The 27,113-nt window shown below is 36.7% G+C and overlaps 1 protein-coding gene across 1 annotated transcript in view; it reads left to right on the forward strand.

Annotated features, from left to right (window-relative positions):
* Nucleotides 1–575: 575 nt before the first annotated feature.
* The window catches only part of LOC306759180 (contactin-associated protein-like 4), a gene marked incomplete at both ends in the record, with an annotated part of 93,635 nt that continues 67,097 nt past the window's right edge, over nucleotides 576–27,113 (forward strand). Inside the window, 2 exons of the mRNA XM_079244724.1 lie at nucleotides 576–660; nucleotides 16,417–16,527. Coding sequence (XP_079100850.1) covers nucleotides 576–660; nucleotides 16,417–16,527 — 196 coding nt within the window. The remainder of the gene's footprint in view (nucleotides 661–16,416; nucleotides 16,528–27,113) is intronic.

Below are 27,113 nucleotides of genomic sequence, written 5' to 3' on the forward strand. Positions count from 1 at the left end.
TTAGCTTACCCTTGATGAGCAAGTTTCGCACAGAAAATACTTATTAGGTATTTGTTTTTATATCTTTCAGCCTGTAAGTGTTGCTCCATAAGTTGGGTTTGAGTTTTTTCATCTCATCCTGGGTAAAAACTTCTTTAAATGAAATTAAAAAAAAAAAAAAAAAAAAAAAAAAAAATGTTTCCCCTTATTAAACATCTTCACTACAGCATCCTGTCACTGGCAGTGGTGAAACTAAAATTGTGGACTTACTCCAGGAGTTTTTTTCTCAGGACCTCAGTGAGAGAGAGGAGTGTGCTGGACTCTGACCTGCCATGGCTCCTTTCCTCTCTTCTTCCTGCTCTTTCTTTCTCTCCATCACTAAGCAGAGAGGAGGCAGCGTGAGAGCCTCCTCACTGGGTGCCAGCCAGCCTCTACACACTGCTGCAGGCTTTGCTGCAGCGCAACGCACCAGAGTGGAGCTGGAGAGGAGCAAACAAGACAAGCATACAGGAGAGGAGCAGAGGAGGAGGTGGAAGGACGGCACTGCCACCCTCCAACACACGGGATTACATTCTGCTGCATCCTGTCGCTTCAACATGCCTCTGGGAAGTAAAAGACTCAGTGGGATTATTGTACTCATCGCTTCACTGCTGCCTGGCTCTTATGGGACAGATGGTGAAGGTGAGCAGCTCTGTGCGCTTCTGGTTCTGCCTGAGTGGGATGTTGAGTGTGTTCTTTGTTCAAGAAGACCCTAATGGTTCATTATTACTGTCAGTAAGCTCAAAGTGTTTCAAAAACTAAATTTAAGTAACACAGAATTGGGGTGGGGGGGTCGGGGGGGCGGAGTCAGGAAAAAAAAAATATTTTTTTTTCTTTAAGACAAAGAATATAATTAATTGGAATATGTATAATAATTTCATGCTACTTTGATTATTACCATCTTAAATAACAATATAAAATATTTTTTTAAAGTAACTGAAGAGATGTTAAACAATTCAGGGTTTCTATAATAAATACCAGAGAAAAGCAGTTAACTCTAATGCTGGGTAATATTTTTTTGGGTTTTCAAAATAAATTGGTCACATTTTGCTGCAGTTTTTATTTCTGAAAGGTAGTCAAAGTGAAAAGCAAAATTAATTTTCCACATTAGACAAAAAGAATTAAAAAAAAAAAAAAAAAAAAAAAGAGGCTTCAGGCTTCAATTCTAAAATTTTATTTACAGTGTGGCCTTTCTTTCTAAATATGCACAGAAATAAATTATATTTTGTATATGGGGACTTTGGAGTATTGTTGGATTTGACCACAGTGGAGGCTGGTTGTTGAAATGGAGTGCACTTACTCTATTGACTGACAGCTGTCAAGTTGAAAGGGGCACTACATTCCCCAAGTTGCCTTTCTATTTTTGTTTTTCCATCATTTGGATGTTTCCATGAAAGCCAGGCAGAGGAAAGAACTGTCCAAGGAGAAACATTCAGAGGGATGTTGCTGCTCCACTTTTAATCTCAAAGAAAAATTCAGGAAAGAGCCTAAAAAGTGGGTCTTTCAATTTTTTTTTTTTTTAATTTTTTTTAAGTAAGGGGATAAATTAACATTAAAAAAAAAGAAAATAATCCCTGCAACATGTATGACAGATCTTCAGTTACGTGCTATTAAACATTTGAGTAGATGAGTTGTTAGATTCCTCTTGGGAGGTTTTAATGAATAGCTTCAGGAGCTGCCCAATTGAAATGCTTCTTTAAAATATAATTCCTGTCCTTAATTCAACGTGTTTCACTCGCTTGTTAAATTCACTCACAGATGGGCAGGTTTCAAAATTGACTTCAGGAATCTGTATTATCAGGATGAAGGACACGATGAAAATGGATGAGTTCATGGGAAAAGCTCCCAGTTTTATATATTGTGCTCTCCAAAGTAATGCACATGTCAGAGCTGCTGTCATCTTTCTGTTCCGATTCTTCTTCTATACTAACACTGAAAAGGTTGCTCAGTGAAGAAGTCTTCTTTGTCATAAAATGTACAAAGGACAAGTTATCTCATTATCACACCTAAATGACCAGTGTCTGTCTAACTTTTTCTGTTTCTATGCTCTCACATTTACTCATACTTTCAGCTGTAAGCTGTTTCTTCATCAAAAGCACATTTGGATCATTGAACCACAGCAGAGTAGTTTAGGCATCATTATGATTTAAACAGGATGCTCAAAAATGGCAGTAAATAATGTATTTGGAATGATTTTGGCAAGATGCAAAGGAGAGGAATCATTTCCTACAGTGTTGGAAAATGAGCTTTGCTGTCTAGTGTGTGTGTGTAAGGTGAGATTGAAGTGTTTTCTTTTCTTCACAGACTAAAGTGCATGCTCGAAAGTTTAACAGGGTTTCATTGGGTTAAAATATCAGTGATTAGGACAAGGGCTGAATTCTGCGCTTGTTTCTACTTGACAGACGTGTGTGTGTGTGTGTGTGTGTGTGTGTGTGTGTGACCCTATCCCCCAGTCCATCTGACTTACTTATGCAGACTTTGTGGTTCCTTAAGTGTGATGTACCTGTCTTTTATAACAATTTCACAAGGTGCTGCAACTATGTTTCTCTGCAGTTATATTTTCTGTCTGGCATCAGTAATGTGCTTTTGGACATAAATCATTAGGTGGAGTTTTGGTGAGCATTTCCCATCTTGTTCTGGGACTGAAATGGAATATAATGTGAAACACAAATAGGAAGGAGTCGTGTGTTTGAGTCGGAGCCAACCCAGCAATGTCATCCTGATATTGAAGGGTGAGAAAAATGCAATGTATCCTCTCAGATGCTTAAACTTTTACAGTACAAAAAAAAAAAAAAAAAACACTCTGACCTTTCTGTGACTTTACAGGTAATTTCATATTAAAATGGAAAAGACCGACAATTCGTTGGAAGAAATAGTTTATGCAGTTCATTTAAGTAAGATTTTCCAACGACATATTTGTAATTATTTTTGGGAAATTTACCTAACAGGCTCCATAGCAAACATGAAATACTCTCAAAGAATGACAGCTGTAGAGATCAAACAGTATCCCTAAGACACCTCACACATGCACAGGCAGAACATGCATATTACACATGGAAAGGCCCCAGCTGAGGTATAAATCTTACCGTGACCCAAAAACGCTAAGCAATATATGATTGTTCTGCCCATGATTCAGACCTATACCGAAGATCTGACATGCATAAAGCGAACAGTAATGGAGACAGGTCACTGCCCCCTGGTGCTTACAGTTTTCTAACCACCACATACTGCACATGTGACATGGGCTGCAGATTTTTAGGGACTATCTACTGCTTTAAAGAGACACATTACGTCCTCACTTTAAAACAGGTTTGTGACATGTTTTAACAGAAATGTTGTTTTCAACATGCAGCCTGTATAGCTCGGTGTATTGCATTAGACATTAGCAGTACTGTGTATCAATATCAAACAGGTCAAGATAAATGACAGAAAATAAATCAATATATAATATTGAAAATTGTGTTTGTATTGGTGTCCAATTATTTCATGAAAAACATGTTTTTTAATCCCTTAGACCAAGCAATAAATAAAGGGAACACTTAAATAACACAAAGTAACTCAGTAAGTCAGCCACACTTCTGTGAAATCAAACTGTCCACTTAGGAAGCAACACTGATTGACAATAGAGAGGTCATACAGGCAGGCGGAGGTCACACACACTACTGAGCCTCATTTTGACTGAAAGGACATTACATAAAAGTTGAATCAGTCTGCAGTAATTACCATTAGCCATATTCATTTTCTGACTGGAAATGTAAAACTGTAATGGAGTTTAAAGACTTGTGGAATTAAAGTATTTGGAGTAAACGGTAAATCTATATGACAATTCAAGGACAATTGTTCATATTTACTTTTCTTCAAACAAAATACATGGCCAAAGTTGTTGAATTGGTGCAGAGGTCCATCGTGTGCATCAGTGTAATTGGTGCACAGGAAACTGTGCTGACAAACGTCACACGATTAAATGTTTGGGATAAAAACAATACAAGTTCAAACAGTGAATCAAACTGATTAAAATCAGTCATTAGTTATTTGGGTGATGTGTAAATTAATTACATATCCTGATGAGAAAAGTAGTAATAACTGCAAGAAGTAACAGAAAATTTTGTAGCAAGCATAATCTATTGCTGTCAGTTGTACCAGGGAGAACTCTCAGCACCTCACCATAATCATGGTTTCCATAATTCGTGTTATCACAGACCATTATCATGATAATTGTTAGTAATCATAACTGCAAGAAGTAACGCAGACAAATGTTACACAAAACTGTGTCACCAAAATAACCTATTGCTGCCATCATTGCCATAATTAGTGTCATCACAGACCATTATCATGATAATCGTTAGTAATAATGAACATTTACCCAGAAACATGGCTTGTTTGTTTTTGAATCATTTTGCAATTACTATTAGAGCCACTTTACCACGAGCAGTGTGCAGATAGACTAATTTCTTTTGTACTATTCCAAAACAAAACTTGAATGCTGCATAAGTAGCAAGGCTACTTGGGTTATACTTTATATCTTTGGTATCTGAGACCATGTGGTGGGTTAGATTATTTAACAAGCTGAGGCTGACGGGGGGAAATTTAAGGTGTTATTTTCTCAGTGTTTGAAATTCATTTCAAGTCCACAGCAAGACAGCAAATAAGCTGGGAAAAATATGCTGGGAAAAAAAAGATTATTTGAATTTGGTCCTATATCTCTCTCCTTCACAACAGGCCTGTCTCATCAGAATATATTACTTTTCAATGAGTTGGTGGTTTGCATTGAGATGATATAAACCTCAGAATAATTTCAATTTATTTGAATGTGAGAGGCCTGTTGTCTGCAAACACTACCTGTCCTTCATTTTTCATTATGCGATGGTGGTGTTTTAGAAAACAAGTTTAAGGACGGAGCAAAGTGGTGGAGCATAAATCGCCTTCATTTTTTGTCATGTGTTCAGTAGAAGTGGAATCACAAAGAGTTTCTGATTAAGTCAAGGTTGCATAAAGGTGGCAGTCACTGGCGCTGTGAGCCTGGAGGTGCCAGTCATGCATCTAGATTCATCAATTCAGGGACAAATACCTAAGCGATAAAAGTGACAGAGAACTGCAGCCCATCCATCTGCCTTTGTTACCTGTGGGATTTTGTGCTTGCCCAAGGCCAGCTCTCCCTGTGGCAGCTTGTATCTCTGAAAAGCAGCCTATTAATCAAATGGCCCTGTCATTATATCAGATGACTTTTTATCAATCTAAGAAATGCCTACATTTCTCTCAGGTCCCAATTCACTCACTCTGAAGCAACAAAACAGAAACTTTAAGCATAAGCCATTAGCAAAAACACACTTAAACATTTAGTTTGTGACACCTTGTAAGAACATATCTGCATTTCACCCAAGATCCATGTTTTCTTTTCCTTTCCAAACAATGAGAGACAAAAAAAAATTCTCCCATTCTCCCATGAAAGCTAAACATAACCAAGCTAGTATAGGTGAACATTGTGCTGTCAAAACAAACACATCAGACATTGAATACATATGTCACCCTTGTAATGTGTACATTTTCTGTCATTTAAAAATGTGTCTTTGTGTTTTTTGGGAAAGAATGGGATTACCGATTGGATCAAATTGGCGTTGCTAGGCAACGGAGGACTGAAGCACTATGAGTAATTCCTGTACACTAGGTGGGCCATAGTCTGCACACTTTAAAGTGTGCCAACCCTGACTTGAGACACAGCCCCAGTTGTAGGAAGGGGTGCTAACCATGCTCATGTCTTAAATCAGGTGAGCTTCGGAGTTGTGACCAAGTTTGCATCATTAAAATTTAATGAGTCATAAAATGATAAACAGCAGTGTTTACCTGACTTTTACGTATTGTTTTTCAAACTAAAAATGTTTTATTTTCCTCTACTGTGTAGTTCACGTACATTTTTGTGATGTATATGGCACCAGTGCAGTTTTTTCTTTTTGTTTTTTTGTTTTTAAATTTTATTTTCTTGTTTTGTACAAGCACATGTGGAACACATGCACTAGCCAATGTCTTTAACCTGTACAATTACAGAAATAACTAAGTAAAACAATCCTGCAGATTTTGCTTTGGTAATATTCTTTGTGATCAATAGAAAAATTACATCCTTTATTTTGTTAAGGTGAAGCTGCAGTGGCACTTAAGCCTGGTGGGGAACTTAACGTAAAAGACCATCTGCAGATCCACTGGCCAAATGCTGCAACCTAGGAATACCCTGCAGCAAGAAACAATGGAAATTCAGGTGGAGTGCAGTATGACCAGACACTTAAAACAGGTCATAGGAGATCACTTTGAATGACTGCTTTTGTTTAAATCTGTGCCTTTTCCCTGTTGGAATATTCTTTGATGTCTGTCTGTCTGTACATATGCCTATGTTGTCAAATTTTTATGATATTGAAACAAAGATAAGCAATAGAAAAACTAAACTCAACTGCAATTTAATTTATCTATTCTTTTAGGTGCCATTTATGTTCAGCTTTTTTGGCTGCCTTGGAGGAGTAATGTGTTAGGTATTTAGTTGGGTTTAGGTTTTTGGACAGGTGATTTTAATTACAATAGGTGGATTTTGGCAAAGCAGTTCTTATCATGGCAATGGGAAACTCAGTGAAATCCAGCATTTTTCCCACAGTAAATGCGGACTCTATGGATTTTAACAAAGCAGCAACCTTTGGCGTTTAAAATTGAAGCCTATGTGAAAGTGCCAAAAAAGGGGGTTCCAAAATGGAGCAAATCCCCTCAGAGTCCCATGTTAAAATGTCAACTTCACAGCAGAAATAAATGTGCTTATGGCCTGGTACAAAAAAACACATTTAAGGTTTAATAGGTCAGATTTACCTTTATGACAACTCTGGGGAGAGTGAATTTTCTTTTAAAATTCCTCTGTTTAGAAATAGTTTCCCCTCATTGTTTTAGATAAGGATGTGTCCTTTTGATTGACAAGTACCCCACCCCCTATTGCAAAGAGGCGAAATGTAGCACTACCATAGTTTTTAACCATTTAACTGCTTGATTTAGCTTTAGCCCGCCTATCTCCCTTAGCTGGTTAGCTCATGTTGTCCCAGTTAGCTTTGAGCTACAGACAGCTTGGAGGCTCACAGTCCCCCTTTTAGCACTACCTCTTTGTCCATTTTTGTATTTCTGGGAGATATGGTACGTATGACACTGCCAAGATGGCGATGGTGGGAACAGTCCAATGAGCTTCAATTCAGCTCCTCAGAAACCTATGGGTGACATCACGGAGGCTCCATTCATCTTTTATATGTAACCCATGAGTAAATTCCAGTTTTATCATAATTTTGAGTTTTCTAATAAACAGGTTAATCAACCAAAAGAAAGCCTAGAAGTCTGGACAACAAAATCCTTTGGTATATATTGAAGGTACTTGCTACCCATCAAAGGGCTGGCAGAGTAGCCTCTACAGTTCTATAAGATATATATGCTGTTGTGAACATTTACACTGCAGGAATATTTGTTTTACTCTCCAACTCCACAATCTTTTTATTCCTCTGCATTGATTTTCTTTGTTTGCATCCAACATATATAACTGGTCTTTGCTGAACTTAATAAATCTGAGCACTAGTCATGTTCCTAAATTAACAGCTATGCAAAAATATGTCAGACAAGATGATATACAATACACTCACATCAATTTCTTTACTTTATTTAGAATGCGATAACACATAAAATGTTTTCAGTAACTTCCATGGTTAAGCATAAACACAAAAGTATTGAGTATCTGGAACACCATACTAGAAGCTATGGGTTCAGTTATGTGGTTCAGTGCTGATTGGAACCAGGTGTTACTGGCAGGTTTATATCTGTTGAAGTTTACATACAAATTTAATAGAAAATGATAAATCCCCAGCCGATGGTTTCTTTTTTTGTTTTTGTTTTGTTTTTATCTTTTTGTTTTTAGTAAATTTTTTGTTTTAGTAATTTTTGTTTTTAAAACCACTTCAGTTAAAGACTTGTTTGATGATTTGGCAGTTTTTGTAATCTGGTATTGTTTTCATAAAGATGACTTGAAACCCCCCTATACTTTTACCATTGGAATCTCTGGTCACCTGGTCACATTGCTTATGCCAGATGGGATCAGGAGTCTGTACAGTATACTAATTCATGTAATAGACAAGTTTTTGCATGCTGTTCTTGTGACTGACTTCCTACCAGCTTTATCTGCTCTGTGCAGCTTGACTTATCTATCTGAATATGGACTAGGAATGAATTTTTAGCTGGAAGGTGCATCAGGAATACCTCTGAAATGACCTGCAGATTGCCAACTGGAATCTAAAAGATTGTCTGGAGTAGTTGCAATCAGCACCTCAGGAAGAACGTGACATAGTCTTCCCCAAATGGAATCTCATGGATGGCTCCCCTGTTTTTTTTTTTGTTTTTTTTTTGTTTGTTTTACTTCCTCTGTCTTTGCTGCTTCTAGATACCTGAATGCCTTTTCAATGTAGTCTGTCTGCTTTTTGGTGTCTGTGTGACACCTCTGCCATAAATATCTTATCTATTGCTATTTTAACCGTACTGAAAATTACAGTAATTTTTACAAGTAGACATCAGCCCTTTAACTCAACTATATCCAGGGTATATTACCAGTATTTATGCTCAAGATATTTATTTTGTGTAACCACCTGGTTTTGAGATTTATAAAGTCTAACAACATGTAACATCAGTTAAATCAAAGCACCACGGGCCTAAAAATCATATTTATTCTTGAATCAGTACTTTATTTCAGATGAAACCAAGTCACGCATATCAGAGAACGGTAGAGAGAGAACTTAAAAAAGAAGAGAAAAAAAACATTTCTGTCAGTGTTGTGGGAGAGAAGAAAAAGAAATGCGAGGTGAACAAAAAGTGGAGGAGTTTGGTTTGGTGCCCTGTGTGGACATTTATTGGTACCGGCCTTCGTCTTGAAGTCATGCAGTGACACTCCCAACTCCTCTCATTTCACCCATCAGTGGATTTTCTTTGTGTTCCTGTGTGTGTGTTGTGTGATGCAGTTCTCTGACTCCCCTCATCTCACTTTCACACAGCTGCCGCTCTGTGGTACACAGCAACACAAGTTTCAGCTATAGTTGTTTTTACTGCTTCAGTCTTATTTCTTGCCTGCAGGGTGGCATAACTGTAACACAGTTTTGAACATATTTCCTTTGAAGAAAAATGTGCACTTCCGAATTTGTCACTGAAATGGAATTAATAAAAAAACTACAATTTTATGAAATTATGATTAAATAATGAAAGTGGAAGGGTGACAAGTGGGTTTTTAAAGGGTTGTCTATCATCGCTTAACGCATGGTCACACCAATGTTTTCGTTTTACTCAATCTGTTTGAGTCAATTAAATGAAAATATTGAATATGCATTGAAAAATAAAATGCCTTTTTATTGGGACCGATCATATTTAAAAATCACTGTCACAGTTTATATATATATATATGAAGCTGCTATCAAAAATATTGGCAGCATTATTTTCATTTGTTTGTTCATTCATATTATCAAGGTATATATGAAACGTGCTATTTGCTTTTAATATGTAAACTGATTATATACATTGCAACAGAATGCCTGTTATCATGTGGTCCTTGTTCGTTCTGTCCTTCATTGATCAGACTGCATTTGAGAAGTCAGCTATTGTGTTTAGGTCTGTCTTTTTATTAAGGCTTGGTAATATTGCAGATTTATATTTCAATCCAGTATCAAGTAAATCCAGGGCACGTATTGCCAATACTGATACGATAATATGGCACCATACTAATATTCTACTAATAAATTTTGCAAAGTATTAAAATAACTCTGCCATCCTCTTTTATCAAACAGAAATGTTTGAGAAATATTATGTCAACAGTGCAAATAAACAACACCAACGATTGGTTTGCTTTTTTAACCAAAAGCATCTGCAACAAAAATGTCAATCTCATGAAACTGGTACTCACCTTGGTATCAACATTATAGATATTTGAATCTGCTGGGCCCTAATTATATTACAAAAAATGCATTGATACAAGGTCTTCTTTATTTCAACCAGAGGAGAGAAACAAAAGGGTATCCTTGGGTTGCACAGAGAGCTGTTAAGGTTTATTCATAAGGTTGCTGCATTTTTTGTCAGATACCCTTTTTGGCCAGAAGGGTGTTGAATAGCTGTCACTACTTTGGGTTGTAAAACATGAAAATATTATAGCGGTTTGTCAAATATATTTGTGTGGCTGCTAAATATACTCTGACGATCCAAGTATTAATATTTTGTAGGAACCCCTGGGATCTCTACAGGCCTTCCACTCACAGCCAGCTTTGTTTATTAGTTTGTTGATAAAGAAAGCTGTCATTGACTTTGTTGTCCTGGTGAACATTGAAGTATCTGTACATTTGCATCCCCTCCATTGCATCTCAGGATGATAAAAGAATGTGACTTATTGTTGGTCCTCTAAAAGAATTCAATCACCTTCTATCTCAAAAGGAATGGTTCCCAAACTACATGATAAAGCAGACTCGCAGTTTTCCATACTTAGCTTTCATTCCATCAATGGGCCACTCTGATTGCAAAAGGTTGGACTGAGTTTTACTAAAAATATAGTGTGAAGAGAAATGACAAGAGTACTCTTGCTTTCTCAGTCAGCTGCTCAGACGTTATACCTCAGATGAACAAATTGTAGCCAGTCTGTCAGGCAGTCAATAACCCCAGAGGTTATTGAAGCATATATCTGTATTCCTTGATATATGTGCTCATAGTTTCTTATACAATAATGCAGGATGAAATGTGTTTAAACATTAGAAAAATCAAAAAATGATTTGATTAGATTGGAGTGGGTGTTAAGCCTGTGCTTGACTGTGTCCTCAACTTAGACCCCAGTATTATGCTTCAGCCACAGTAGATCTTGAAAAGTACTTATTTGTGCAATTAAGTGGTCCAGCAACAGACAATTCAGGATGTAATTAACCCCAGAGGCCAACTCATGGTTTCTTAGAGACATGTTGGCCTTAATTAAAATTTTGAAAAAAAAAGGGGGAAAGGAAAATTTTCTAACTTGAAAGACTAAAAAATAATTTGAATCAGTCTTATAGTTGCATGTTGTGATCATTAGTGCAAAAGTTTGGATGCTGCCAATTGCAAAATCTCAGTCTCATTAACTCAAGACTAATGAACTTTTTAAAACACATGACTTGGGTCAACAGTCACCAGTAGAGCTCTGAGGACAGTTTTGGAGCTAACAATCTGATAGATGAAGCCAACAATGCTTAACATGGAGCAGCTTATTAAAGAAAATATGAAATGCTTTTAATTGTTACCCAAGAAAGAAGAAATCTTGTAGAGATGTAGATATAAAACACATCCTCCATAAAAGTCAATGGCCGGCTTTACAGTTCAATAAATGTAATCCTAGTATATTAATGGATTTCTTTCCCCTAAATCCAACTATTCACCAGGTTTCATGAAGTTAGGCTTGATGGGTTTTACATAATATTGTAAAAAAAAATTAACAAAGCAATGATTACATGTTTCTACCAATGCAAGACAGGAGATGATGTCATGTGCGTGGCTAAAACATAAGTGGTGTTCATTAAAGAGTCCATGGAAAGGCACCACATATTTAAATTGAACACACAAGCAAATAATGAAATGGAAGTGTTCAAATCAACCTTTGGAGTGGTTTTACAAACTATTACTGTGGATACATGATATTAGGAATTACACAAGGCACAGCTTCTATTCTACTTAAATTTCACAAGTAACCAACCAGGCCGTTTGCTCAGAAGTGATAGAACTCTTCAGAAGGTAGTAATATTTTTCTTAGGTGAGTTGAATGTAATCATTTCTACAATGCATAGTGATAGGAACATGAACAATTCTGCATAAATGCAGCAACAAAACATAGTTTATCATAAATGAGATATTATGCCACCACTTGTGTGAGAATCTCATGATCTTGCCTGCTACAACAATTCGGTAGAGAGATGACTCAAAGACCTGGGCTGAACCTTTGTTGAAATCTTTACAAAGGAAAACTGTAAAAGGAGGAGACGTACAAAAAAATAAGTCAGTATCTCACTGCAAATATATTCATTGTCTCAGTAAAATCATGTAACATTGCACATCAAAAACCACTAAGGTAGCTTAAGGCTATTTTCTGAAGAAAATACCATAGGCAAGGTAGCGGTTAGCATTCGTGAAGGACTAAAGAGGCTTAAAATAATGCTGTTCATGAACAAACTTACACCTCAGCAATATTGTCTGTATTCAGTTACAAACTGACAGAGCATTTACAGGCAAATGTTTTCTGGCCAAAATAGAGATCATCTTAACTTCCAGATTCTGCCTGAACTGACTGGAAAATGTGAAAAGACAAAACACACCGCCTTACTGCAAGAAATCTTGCAGTAGTGGCCTGCTTAACCATTTTATGTTTGTCAACGTCAAAACATTCAGATTGATTTCCAAAATAAGTATAAACAAACAGGGAGTTTACAATTATCTGGCTTCTTGTATTCAATGATGAAGAAAGTAGCATTGTGCAGTAATGAACAAAATTACAAGACATAGCCACACAATAACTCTTTATGAGGAATATTCAAGATTTTTAATGTTTTAAATTGAATTATTTGATTAAATTTCCTAACCATATCCACCCATCTTCTACTACAAGGCAACTCCGGTCCTCAAGTGCCACAGTCCTGCAAATGTTAGGAGTTTCTCTGCTGTAACACACCTGGATTACATCAGACCTAATAAGCAGACTTGTGCAGAGCTAGACTTTAAACTCTGCTAATTAGCCGTTGATTTGAATCAGGTGTGTTGCATTAGGGGATGCATCGTATATATTTTTAAAATATATATATACTATGACAAACTAATGCAAAAGCTGCATCACTGCAGATCTGCCTGTCAATCGCTCCCATTTCATTCTTCCCTTACTCATGGACAAGAGACTGATATTTCATTGTGAATTATGTTAACATTGTACTTTACATTACTAATGTGTGGATAGTTTTATTCCTTGTTTAACACCCAACATATTTATTCAAGTGATGACTCTTAAACCTCATGGCTCATGGCTGGGTTTTAATGTTTTGCAGTTTTCAAATGATCATTTAAATTACTGATAAAATCTTTCCAAATATTGAACATCTCTAATAAGTACACCTAAACCACGTCCACTGGAAAGACAAAAAGTTGATATTTTCCACAATTAATGCACCTTAAAATGTAATATTTTGTTGTCATAGAATATTTTGGCACACTGTAAAATAACTATCTAGGGACTTCTGAATACTTATACAAAAGGGGTTTCTTAATAATATTATTATTAATAATAATAATAATAATAATAATAATAATAATAATAAAGCTTGTATGTTAAACTTTTTTGTATCTATCAAAACATTAAGATGTTTAAGCAACACCACACAACTTTCCAACATCAAAGGTTCATGCTTTTGGCTCATTTTGATGGCACACTGATATTTTATTATGTACATTCCTGAAGCTGTCATTGTCTTGCATATTTTCAAAGCTGAAAAACTGCACGCCACAACTTTTTTTTTTTTTTTTTTCTGACGAGGTGCATCATATTTAATCAATTTCATTTCACTTCATAGTATTATGTCATATATTGTCAACAGCATGTAAACACACCACCCATTTTAGATGTGCACTGTGACTGATTTAGCAAGAAATTCTGGAAGACATAATTGGAGGAAACTAAGAAGAAAGAAAGTGACAGGGCAAATGATAAGACAAAGTCAGCTTTGGACTAACTTACTGGCTGGAAAGAGCTCAGAGATTGAACTAGATGTGTTAGGGAAGAGCAGTGTTTCTCAATTCAGGCCATCAGGACCCACGGCCCTGCATGTTTTAGACATGTCCTTGCTCCAAAACACTTGAATAAAATTATTCATCTCATGAGATGAAGATGCATTTGTATAATTGAATCATCTTTTAACACTGTCACATAATTCCAAGAATTTTCTTACATTTCTTAAGGCTGTAGCATAACTACAGCTAGAACAGATATGCATAAGCTCTTAAGAGTTTGTTATAAAAGTGGAGTTAGTCTGGATATACTGAATGGATATACTGAATGGATATAGTCACTGCCTGTATTATAGCGTGAATTGTAAAACATCTCTCTTCGCGTCAAATTAAGTAAAAAGTGTTGTCAATGTAATCCAAGCCAAACTGTAAGAAATGTTGACATTAACTTCTTTGTCTTCTCTGTAATTTAAATCCATTAGAAAGGGGACTTTTTCTATCTTAATGTTCAAGGAAAAAAAAAAACGTGTAATGGCAGATCCTGAATGATAGGCGTTTAGATGAACCTTTTTTTTCTTGTGATATTATTTCCAGTTTGTTCATAACCCCTTTCTCAAGAGTTTCTGTCCCTGTTATTCAACCCCTTGCTGAGTTTTTTCTTTTGTTTATATTGTTAGAAGTGTGTTGTTTCAGATCTGGATTTGCTTTCTGGATTTTTGTCAGGATTTTATTTTATATCTTTACAACAATTGATACCAGTTGGGGGTCCATTGGCACTGCAAGCCAAGGGAGGTTTATTCATAAAACACATTTCATGTACAGGGCAACTCAAAGTGCATTACATAAGACATTAAAAGCAGTACAGCTTTAATTTACCACTATATAATCATCATTGCATTTTTTTCAATGATAAAGTGGCATTTGAATTTAATTATGTAATCTCCAAATAGTTTCCCTTTTGGGATTATTTAAGTTTTGTTTTTTTTTCTTTTATTGAATGTACTACATGCATTACACTGTCAGTCCTAGACATAAAACTAATTTAGTTTGTGATTAAATGGGAAGAACTCACAATAAATACATTATTCTGAAGCACTGTCATGTTTACCAAGTTTTACAGATTTGCCATGTGTTTGGGCGTTTCTGAAATTGCAAACAGATTTGTCTGTGGACTAATTAATTTGTAGAGAACTCAGGATGAATATTCCTTGTAGAGAAAAAGAAGGGTTTCCCTATGCTCACTCCAGATGTTGCTGCTCTCCTAAAAACAACACTGTTACAATAACAAGCATTAGCTGTGAGCTAGGATAGATAAACATATAATATACAAACTCTACATAGAAAATAGCATGCATGATATGAGTTTTAAACAGGTTGTTTGGGTTACAAGAAATTCTTACTCAGTGAAAACTGAAAGTGACTCAAAGTTGCAGCCCGCAAGAAAATCAAAGACTGACATTTTTTTCTCTATTTTTTTCTTCTTTTTTTTCTTTTTAAAGAAAGAGCAATTCATATCTACCTAAAGTGATTCTACATACATGTGGGCAGGCATATTTATGCCACTGTTTTACTGTGGTGTGTCTGAATGGAAAAACAATTCTGTGTGTGAAGGGAATGCCCTCTGAGCATTGAAACAACAATATTTTGTTTGATAAGCACTAAAAGTACTGTTCTCATGATACCTTAAAAGGCACCAAAGATAGTTATCTTAAGTGCCGTCTTTAATGCACCTGAGGCCACATGACATACCCAAGGATAAAAAATGTCCAATCACAACTGTACTGTACTGTAAGTCATTGCTGTGCTCATCCTTACCAATACAAAGTCATTCCTACACATTGAATTTTTTTTTTTTTTTTTAAATATTATCACCAGTAAAACGTTGTGATGATGGCTGCTGATGATGACTACATTCCAATGCTGCAGCTCTGCATGCTGGTTAGTTGTCATGCGCAACATCAGAGCTGGAATTAACCAAATACCTATAAAATATTTTAATATTCAAATATTAAATAGCATATTGCATGTTTTACTACTTTATATGTAGCCTTAAGACTGCTGTTAATTTCAGGAAAACACTGATTCTCAGTTCTGAGTTACTAGGGTTACACTTTTGGGGTTTAGATATTAAATGCTCATATTTAATTTCTTTTTTCTTTCATAATTCAAGATTGCCATTTATTATCCCATCTGAGGCGTTATTAACCCAGATCTCTATGTGTATCAAACTAATTAGGAAATTTAAAATTTTCCACTTATTCCTTTGATGTGGTAAATCATTATCAGACACGTGCTGTTGACAAGTCACACTTTTTTTTTTTTTTACTTTGTTGTCCACTCCATCTCTTGCCCTTGACATTTATCAGAAATTGTTGTGTGCAACTTTCCTCTTCAGTGAAATCACTTTGTCTTGTTCCTGTTGTGGCATTTAGAACTACTCCAAACCTATAATTGCTGCAATTTATGTTGTTTTGTAATTTTAGTTTAACCTTTCAAAGAGGTATAAACATACTTCTGCTTTCACTAACCAAGCTATAAGATGAAACACCGTCATACAGACCCACCCTGCAAATGATTAAAAATAACCCATATGTGCTATGCACTTATGCTTGTCCTTTCTGCTGTGTGATTGGTTGACAGAAGTATGTGACAACCCACTGGTGTCCAGTCTGCCATCATCATCATTCAGAAGCTCATCTCAGCTATCCAGCAGCCATGGAGCAGTCTTTGCTAAAGTCAACAGGAGAGAAGGTGAGGACTTGCTGTTATCTGACTCTACTGTCGCTGTAGCAACACAAGACTGATTAACACTTTAGTTTTTATTATTCAGAGATTCTCAGTCAAACTTAGTCTTGCATAGCTGTAGTCTTTTAGCATAAACCTGGAAAGTTTGGAATCCTAAAAATTATTGTTTTTTTTATTCATTTTTTATTTATTTCAGTCATTTTTATTCAATCCAAGTCCTCAAGACCCACTGCCTTGCATGTTTTAGACATGTTCCTGCTCCAAAACACTCTGTGCAGTCTGTTAACAGACCCTTTATTTCATTCACATTTGTGAAAGTGGGGTAACCTTTAAAACAGGTCAGGGGGTCCTGAGGTCTTGTCCTGAGGACCTGGATTGAGAAACACTGCAGTAAATTAAACCATGATATAAAAAAACATTTTTTTAGAATCACTGTATTCCCTTATTCACATGGTATATTTATTTGCCGTTGCTACCTCATCTCTTGTTCCCGTGTATTTGGTTATAAAAGCATTGACAGATTACACACTTATTGATTGGGAACTCCATGACTTTGCAACCGCTAAATAGCTCAATTGAAATATAAGAAGATAATTGAATGCGACAAGATAATTGCTTCTGTTTGTAACTAAAAGATTTACAATGTAGCAAAATGTCTAAGGACATTTTTGTAACATAGACAAAAATAACCGCTAAAACATATTTGCAATCATTACATCTACATCAAACATCACAAACTCAAATTTGTAAGTAGACAGAGAACATCTGATGGTTTTGTTGTCTTTTTAGCCAAGCTGCATCTTAAATCCATCATTGCTGAAATGTTTCTTGTCTTTGAAGTTCTTTGTGTAGTAACAGGAATTGTTCCATATTTACTTGACCTTTGTGACCAGAAGGGGATAAATTTAAGAGGTTCCTGTGAGTTCAGGCCAGGTAGCTATCATTTTTCTCTACCTTTTTCCTTGTAGTGCTGACCTTTTACATTTTTCACAGTTATGTGTGGAAGTATGACGGCATGGGGAGTCCAGAACCAGACAATCAATTACAAAGTTTTGTGCCACTTTAAACTTTATGCACTTGGTCAGTTGTTTCAAGAAGCACTTTAGACAAGTGTGATGGTCAGAGCAAACTTAGAAAAAAGCAGCAGGTCTTGACAGATTCTCTTTTCTTTTTTAAAAGTAAAAAAGTGCTCTGTAGGTTGCATTTGTGCTTTTCCCATCAGTGCATGAGTCAGTCTGCTTCTCTGCAGGATGCTGAGCACAATACATCAGAGGCAAGCCTCAGCTAGACTCACTGTTAGTGCAATGCCACTTTGTTGGATGTAGGGACAGGTATGTACAGTTATGAAAAGAAGGTAAATCTTCTTTCTAAACTAGATTTTTATACTTTAGGACACACACACACACACACACACACACACACACACACACACACACACACACACACACACACAGACTGGCATTAATAATTTAAAATGGATAGTATATTAAAGCAATAACTTAGGCTTTTGGTGCTAAATGTGATTCTACAAGCCATTCAAATATAAAGTGTACTTTGGTTTTTATAAATGTTTTTATTATCATCACTATTATCATTAATATTATGGCTTATTTTCTGGCTTGAATAAGTAAAAGCAGACGGCAACATAGGATGTTCCATTGTTTATCTGAGGTGGTATTTACTTTATTTTGAAACATGGTGATAATCAGATCATCTTTTATTTTTACCTGATTTATAACATCTTTGTAACATGGTTACATGGGGAAACAGATGAATATACAGATAGATCAGGCATAACTGTTCAACAATAATGCATAAAGGAATGCATTGGTATAATATTTGGCCGATGCATCACAAACTCAATAAAAAAGCCACTTCCTCCCAAAAAGAGTTAAAATTGAGTTGTTGTTTTTCACTGATTGCAGTTTATATTCATGAGAGAGCTCTATATTAGATGTTGACTTCAAACTGCTGACACTCTGCTAATTTGTACTGTTTTTGCTGTATTGTCCAAGCCAAGGGGTCTTTCCTCCCCCCTTCAAAATAGGCACAACATCATGAAATATTAAAATCTCTATCAGATATGAAGAAGCCATCTGGGATGTAGAGGTTGGAGGACCCTCACATGTCTCTTCTTCCATCACTGCTGCCATTGAGTTTCACCTGACTGGTCAGCTCATATGAGGTCTGGCACTACTTTGACTGCTCACACATGGTGGCCTGTTAACTCCAACTGTTGTCTCCCTGTGCTTGTCTTGATTGGCAGCATGCTGGATGTAGCCATCAGGAATATGAGAAATGACTGCTTGTGTGAAGCAAAGAATTCATTAAGCTGGGAAGCGGCCTGACATAAAGAAAAATGTTCTTTTCTTTTGCTAAAGCCCAATAAGGAGTGGATAAAGACAAGAAAAAGGCATTGACAGAGATCAGCAGAGAGCCTCAAGCACCAGTCATCACACGGATAAAATTACTTATTACTCATTACTGGACTTTATAGAGCAGAAAATAAAATAATAATTTCACAGACACTGTTAATAAAACTGCTGAAGAAAATATTGGATTCTCTCCGTCCTCTATTTAGCTTAATTTATTTCAGAATGTTAAAATGACAAAGGTTATTTCTTCAGCTGAAGGCACCAGAAAGGAAAAGCTATCAAAGACAGTCTGTGTGCTCTTCAAATCTAAAATAATGAGGGCAGCCAAAACAAAAATCTTCTGCACCTTGAAAGCCTAGTTTGAGCTCTCACAGCTGTTAATGGATTAGCAGTAGGTGCTCTTTGTACAAGCAGAGTGGCCGTGGAGATTGCTTTTCCCCTCTAACAAGTGGCAATGAAACTAGATCTAAAACAGGCATGCAGCTTTGGAAATAGTTGCTGCGCTTTTCAAAGACAAACCCAACCAATCTCCAAACTGGGACTTCTGCATTTTGTGGGGAGATATCGCTCTGTGATGAAATACTTGAAGGCTAGGGAGTGAGAGTGTAGTGATTCATGATCCTGGTGTCAGTTCATAAGCACACAGGGATCTCAATGGAGACTTTGTCTGGTTGTGACATTTTACCTTTGACTTTACCATTTCCTGTCATGACCCGCAATTCAGCTTGTCTAACCCACTGTCATAATCACAGTTAACTCAGCCCCATTTAGGAATCAGATTACTTAATTCTATTTTATAGCCAAATACTAATGACATCATCATACATTTATAAGTAAATGTTAATGGCGTAATTAGCATGTAAATGTGTTTTTCAGTTGACCATACTGATAACTGCACATTCATTCAAACCATTTCTCCTCAGTAATCACTTTATGGAAGCACAAACTCAGGTTCCAAAGTGAGTTGTGGCATTAACAGGAGCTTTAGGTTTAAATGAACGATGTGGAGATAGCCATGCAGAGATATGGAATCCTGTTGATTTCTATGCATTATCTCTGCCTTTCTGGGTGCCTATTTTTAATACCACAATTAAAAATCTAATTTGATGAAATTGCACTGCTCCTTCATTCAAATCCTTTCAATCCCCGGGTAGTGACAGATCTAATTAAATGGGTAAATACTACCTGATGCCTTGACAAAATGCTGCCAAAAACATCTTATATGATAGCTTTCTTTCTTTTTTCTGATTCTACATATCTGACTTAAATTACTGAAACTGATTACTGATACTGAGACTTTTTTTTTCGCTGTTACTGCTGGTCTTAAACTACCTGTGGTCCATATATCTACTTTATATGTTCAGTCACATTAATGTAATATATGATAATAGAACCATGAATATTCAGGGCTGAATAGGTTAAGTGATTTAGGAAGAAAGCCTGCATACACAGATGGAGATCACAGTTGCAGTTTGCAAAATGGATGTTTTCAGGTTTCTTCCACAAATCTTCACAATGAATATGTGAAGCACAATGTCAGAATTTGCCCTGACTACCATACATGCATCTGTCAGTGCAACTTTATTATGTCTTTTTTTATTTATTTATCTCAATACAAAACAAGGATGCACATTTGTGTAACATTATACCTTGTTTGAAAAGAAGCAGAAGGAAGCCCAAGACATTGATTCTGGAAATGAAATGAAATGAAAAATACTTTATTAATCCCCAAAAGGAAATTCAATATTGTAGTATATAATAATAATTAAGTTGAGGAGGTCTTGTTCCGGAGGCTGATGGCTGCTGGCAGGAATGATCTTTATCTTTCAGTCTTACATCAGACCTGAAGAAGCCTCTCACTGATGAACACACTTTGTTGTTTCTTCACTGTGTTGTGGAGAGGGTGTAAAGAATCCTCAATCATCTTCATCAGCTTGTGCAGCATTCTTCTTTGGACAATCAGCTCCAACGGCTCCAGTGTTACTCCAAGCACAGAACCAGCTTTCTTGATCAGTTTGTTGATTCTCTTCAAATCTCTGGTTCTGATGCTATTACCCCAGCAGATGCTGCAAAGCTGACTGCACTCTCCACAACAGACTTGTAGAAGATATGCAACATCTTGGTGCAGACGTTAAAAGATCTTAGCTTCCTTAAGAAGTACAGTCTGCTGTGACCTTTCTTGTAGATGTAGTCAGTGTTGCATTTCCAGTCCAGTTTGTTGTCCAGCTGAACTCCAAGATACTTGTATTCCTCCACCACCTCCACCTCCTCTCCCAGGATGGAAACAGTGCTTTGTTTGTTCTTGTTCCTCCTGAAGTCAACAATAATCTCTTTTATTTTGCTGGTATTTAATATGAGATGATTGTCACGTCACCGCACCATTTAACAAACTGACTGACCAGTTCTCTGTACTCTGCTTCTTGTCCATCACTGATACACCCCACAACTGCAGAGTCATCAGAGTATTTCTGCAAATGACAGGACTCAGAGTTGTACTGGAAGTCTGAGGTGTACAGTGTGAATAGGAATGGTGAGAGTACAGTTCCTTGTGGTGCACCAGTGCTGCTGACCTCCATCTCAGACACACGACCTTTCAGTCTCATAAACTGTGGTCTGTTTGTGAGGTAGTCATAGAACCAGGTGGTTGTGGAGGTATCCACCTGGAATTTATGAACCTTCTCACATAACAAATCAGGCTGAATGGTATCAAAAGCACTTGAGAAATCAAAGAACATGACCCTCAGAGTGCTGCCTGAATGGTCCAGATGAGAGTGTGCTCTCTGGAGCAGGTATATGATGGCATCTTCAACCCCAAGTCCATTACGATATGCAAACTGTAATGGGTCCTGAAAGGTGTTTACTTGCTTGTTGAGGTGAGCCAGTAAGAGTCTCTCCAGGACTTTCATGATGTGAGATGTCAGGGCAACTGGTCTGTAGTCACTTGGTTCAGCTGGTTGTGTTTTTGTTTTTTTTAGGCACTGGAACAGGGCAGGAGGTTTTCAACAGCACTGGGACTCTATTTTGTCTCAGACTGGTATTGAAAATGTGCTGGAGAATTGGACACAGTTGTTTTGAGCAGGTCTTGAGAACTCTGGGACTGACACCAACAAGACCAGCAGCCTTGTTCTGGTTCAGTTTCTCGAGTTGCTTCTTGACCTGATTGCAGAACACAAACAAGGTGGAGGTCTCAGGATGTCCTGATGTGGAGGGAGATGAAGATGTGTTCTGGTCCATGACTGAGCTGCAGGGTGACAGATTGGAGGCGTGACAGGAAAGCAGTGGGCTTATGGAGAGTGTGTGGTCTGTTGGGCTGGAGGTAGGGGGTGAACTGAACCTGTTGAAGAATATGTTCAGCTCATTAGCTCTGTCCAAACCTCAATCAAGCTGGTCCCTCTTTAACTTGAAGCCGGTGATCTTCTTCATTCCAGACCACACATTCCTCCCGTTATTCTGCTGGAGCTGACTTTCTAACTTCTTCCTGTAGTCCTCCTTGCACTTCTTAGGTTGTGTTTTAAGTTGTTTTTGTGTTGCCCTCAATAGCTCCCTGTCTTCATCCCTGAAGGCTTACTTTTTGGTGTTCAGCAGCTTTTTCAGGTCACTGGTGATCCAGGGTTTGTTATTGGGGAAGCACCTCACTGTTCTTGTTGGGACGATGCTGTCCACACAGAAGTTTATGTAATCTGTCACACACTCAGTCATGGCATTGATATCGTCCCCATGAGGTTCACAGAGGACATTCCAGTCTGTAGCCTCAAAGCCTCCTCTAAGAGCATCTTCAGCTTCAGCAGACCAGATTTTGACAGTCTTTGTGATGACTGGTTGCTGCTGAACGATGGGCTTGTAGGTGGAGGTGAGAAGAACCAGATTATGGTCAGATTTTCCTAAAGGAGGCAGGGCAGAACAACTGTATCCATTATTCATATTTGCATAAAATAAGTCCAAGATCTTATTTTCTCTGGTGGAGCCGCTGACAAACTGTTGGAATGTTGGTAGAGTTGCAGAGTTGCAGAGAAAAAAAAGTCTCTGAGCAAGATTACCTACCCCATGTAACTACATGTCATTTCCTACATCTACTAAACATGTTTAAAATTGTACAAGCTAGAAGATTGCTTGTGTTCAAGTACTTTGCAGTTATTAGATTGGAGTTTTTTATTTCTTTTTTAATAAATGAATGTTGATCTATATGAGTATCTCTACAAAAATCTGCTCCACATTTTAAAGATTTCCCTGGGGCAGGTTGAGGTTTTCCAGCTGGTGAAACTAATGCAGGTTCTTATCCTAATTTAAAAGGATGTTGGGCTCTGAGGTGGTGTTCTTATTCAGGGAGACTCAAGGGCACTCATAAAAACATTTAGACTTTATGATGGGCCCAAATTCACTGCTGTGGGAACTGAACTTCTCTGAGTTTCTGTATTGAGTTTCATCTCCCACCAGTGCTGCCATTAAAAACAACAACAAAAAAAAAAAAGTTATAATCCATCGCCGACACCACACGTCCTTGGCCTGCGTCCGAGCACTGAACCAGGAGGACGCATCCAAAATAACATCTCTTGTGACTCTCATGTTGGCCCAAATAAATCTGTTTGCAGAAATGGCACATATTTTGTTGTTTTCAAAATTGCACTTAAAAATGTAATGCAGTTTGGTTAGAATTGGAATACTTGATTGTAGCTACAGCTTCTCTCTAGCAAGCAAACATTCTTGAAAGCTAAGCATTTAAATTTCCGAGAGCCAGCTTCCCAAGAAGTTCAATAACATTGGAAAACTTTTTAACCTGTAAATGTAGCAACCAATTTGCAGAATGTATGTTGTTTGCCCATCCAAGCTCAATCTAGAGGACAGAACCTCATTACAGATGCTCAAACAACCATTAACTCTTGCACACACTGCTGTCGTGAACTAAAAAAAGATCAGAAAAAAGCAAGCAAACAACAAAACCCCACTTAATAGCATGTATGCTTTTCAATTGTGGAAGGAGTACCAATAGAGAAAATTTAATCCATGCAGGGAGGTCCCAAGGAGATATTTGAACCAGAAGTGTTCTTGCTGTGGGGCAACAGTGCTAAGCACCACATCACTATGCAGCTCACTGAACAATCTAAGTAGATTTATCTCCCTGACAGAAGTGGCAGAATGAGCTTAGCTAATGGACCTTACAGCACAGCATGTGCTGGGCACTCTCAGAATCTTCTAGACAGAATTTTGCATATTTCAGTCATCATCAGCTGTATCACAACTGTTTAGAAATGTTATTAAGCTACTGATTGTCATGTCCAGTGTATAACCAATAATGACAACAATGTTTGTGAGTTTGGTGTATGTGGTTTCCATATTACTCAAGTTCCCAAAGAGGTTTCAGGATTCAATTTAAAAAAAAGAAGCTGAATAAAGACATATTTGTATAAGGTTAGTTAAAACATATATTGGAATTCAGACAGACTGTCTTTTTTTGCCTTATGGTAAAAAAAAAAAAAAAAAAAAAAAGTTTCATTTAAATGTCCAAAAGAGTAATATGTGAAATTCTTACTCTGGACATTTATTTTTTAAAGTGTTCTTTGTTTGCCCCCAAGAGCCCCGCAGCAGTTATTTGCAATGGTCATGTTCAGCCCAATAAATTTAATGATCTGTTTTTAACCTTGAATATTTTACAAGAAGGTGAAAAGACGTTGGCATCATAAACAACTAATGAGAGAAAACAAGATTTATTATATCACAGCTGACACACATTTATGATAAAAAAAAAAAATATATAGATAATGTTATGCTGATAAAATGAGAAATCCAAATAAGAGAAATATCTTTTCTTTCTGCAACATTTTCACTGCTTACTTTCTCTTATACATTGTGGCTCATTTCCTCCTCCATTTCACGAGCAGTGTTTTCAACCCCTCAACCATATTCTCCTAATTCCTCATCTGCAACCTTGCTCTGCTTTTCTCTGTACTTGCTGCCTTAACAAGCTGGAAACAGCAAGCAAAAAAAAAAAAAAAAAAAAAAAAAACCCCAACATCAGACAAAGCTACTCCTACACAAAGGACCCAAGGGTTCCACAGGTCTGATTTTCTTTTTTTTTTTTTTCTTTTTTTTTTTTTTTTATTGTAAAATTCCATTATTTTTAGGCATATTAAAGCTCTTTGCAAACTAACATTATTGGATTTTTGATTTAGTTTTTAAGCAGATTCCTTCAGATATGCAGATTACCCTGACCTCTTACATTTCTGAAGACTATTGATATATGTTAACACCAACAAAACATGCACAACCACAATCTTAACTTTGACAGGGAGTCCCTTATTAACGGCAAATAATTTGTAGGTTCATCGATTACCTTCACCACACACTTTTTTTTTTTTTTTTTTTTTTTTTTGTAATTTATTTTGGGCTAGACGATGTTAAGCATGTATGCTCACTGATCTCTAGTGAACATTGATAATATGTAAATAAATAAGGTTCCTAATGCAGCGCATATACATTTTCCAAGAAAGGTGCTTTCATCTGCAGTGCTTAGCCATCCAAAGAGAATGTTTCTTCAACCATGTGCTGATCCAATATGACTTTCACAAGCAACAAACACTCTTTGAATTAAGCAAGTGTAATCTGTAGGAGTACAATAAAGAAACATTGTTTGTGAGAGAAAAGATTTTTACTGTAGTGATTGTTTGGATACTTTACTGATGAAAAGCAACCAAGAAGCTTCCAAAGTGAGTTGTCCTAACACTGTAGTTATTATTTTGGTTGCCGTTGGTGTTTAGTATCCAACATTAAAACCACAATGTAAAGTGAATCACACTGATTGTATCATGAGAATCTTTCTAATAATGCGTTATATGTGTCCCCACCTGTGCACAGGTCATTTGTACAAAGGAAACACACAGTTCAGTTATGCTGTCAAAATTTCAAAGGTTAAAGGCTTCACTTTGTTCCAGTTTATCAGCTGTGGTGAGCTTCAACTCTGCTCTTCTTGATCTCAGATTATTTATCCAATACTCCTTTTGTTCCCTACTCTGTATGCTGTATGATTTGTTATTGAAATATTTTGGAAATTAAATATAAGCTATCTCAGGTCAAGGTACAAGGGATTTTACAGAAACATCAGACATGCTTGTTTCTCAGTGTTTATGTTTACACAGCACAGAACTGAGACTCACAAGACATTTTCTCACAAGACAGTTGATCTCACTACACTAAAAGAAAGAGACAATTGTTGACAACTTTTCTTTGCTTTTCTGAGCTCACAACTTACAAAGCTGCTAAAGAAACACCAATGAAGAGACCAGCAGGAATTTCAAAAAAATTCATTCATTCATTCATTCTTCTAATCCAATGAAGGATCATGGGGAAGCTGGAGCCTATCCCAGCAGTCTTCGGGCGAAAGAGGGTACACCCTGGACAACTCGCCAGTCCATTGCTGGAGATGGGACTCAAAACTTAATTTTCCCAACTCATCAGGCATCCTCATTCTTGATTGTGGATGGTCTGTGAAAGGACTTAGTTCTTGTGAGCACATAAATAGTACAGCATCAAACAATAAACAAACAGAAAAATGGACAGACAAAACAGTGTCACCTTTGCTGTAACAATCAGTGACCTTTATGATCAAAGAATGTGATCCAAGGGGCCATTTTATACTACACGGAGTATTTTTTTTAGTAGATGTTCTGATGTATTATGTACACCAGTCTATTAGAAATGTACCTCAGAAAGTTATGGGTGGATTTTAATAAAAAAAATGTTCAGGAAATCTCACGAACAGAATAAGAAAAGGATTCCTTAGTGGGATTAGGACCATTTTAATTTTAGAGCTACTAACTAAAATGACTGCCTAAAATCATAGGCCAAACAAATAAATAAATAAATGAAACATTAAAATGGCTTGGTGGAGATCTGCAATCTCCTAATTTACATGTAAAATATCCTCCACTAAAAGCCCATTAATGCTGTTCACTCACAGATTCTGCACTTGGTCATTTTTCTTTTTTTAATTAAATGCATCCCTGGATTTATAGTACAAGATAAAACAAATTAAATGTCATATAGCAAAAAAAAAAAAAAAAAAAAGAATAAACTGTAAAACTGTGCTATGTATGATTATTCACAAAAATTGATAATATTCAGTAAGGTTGGAATTATGTCTTTATTACTAGACAATATATACAGACATTACTGAGGAAAAAGAGAGAAGTGGCTCAATCAGTCACTGCCGATTTGCTTTGCCTT

Source organism: Telmatherina bonti, assembly GCF_933228915.1.
Source record: "Telmatherina bonti genome assembly, chromosome: 8".
NCBI lineage: Eukaryota > Metazoa > Chordata > Actinopteri > Atheriniformes > Telmatherinidae > Telmatherina > Telmatherina bonti.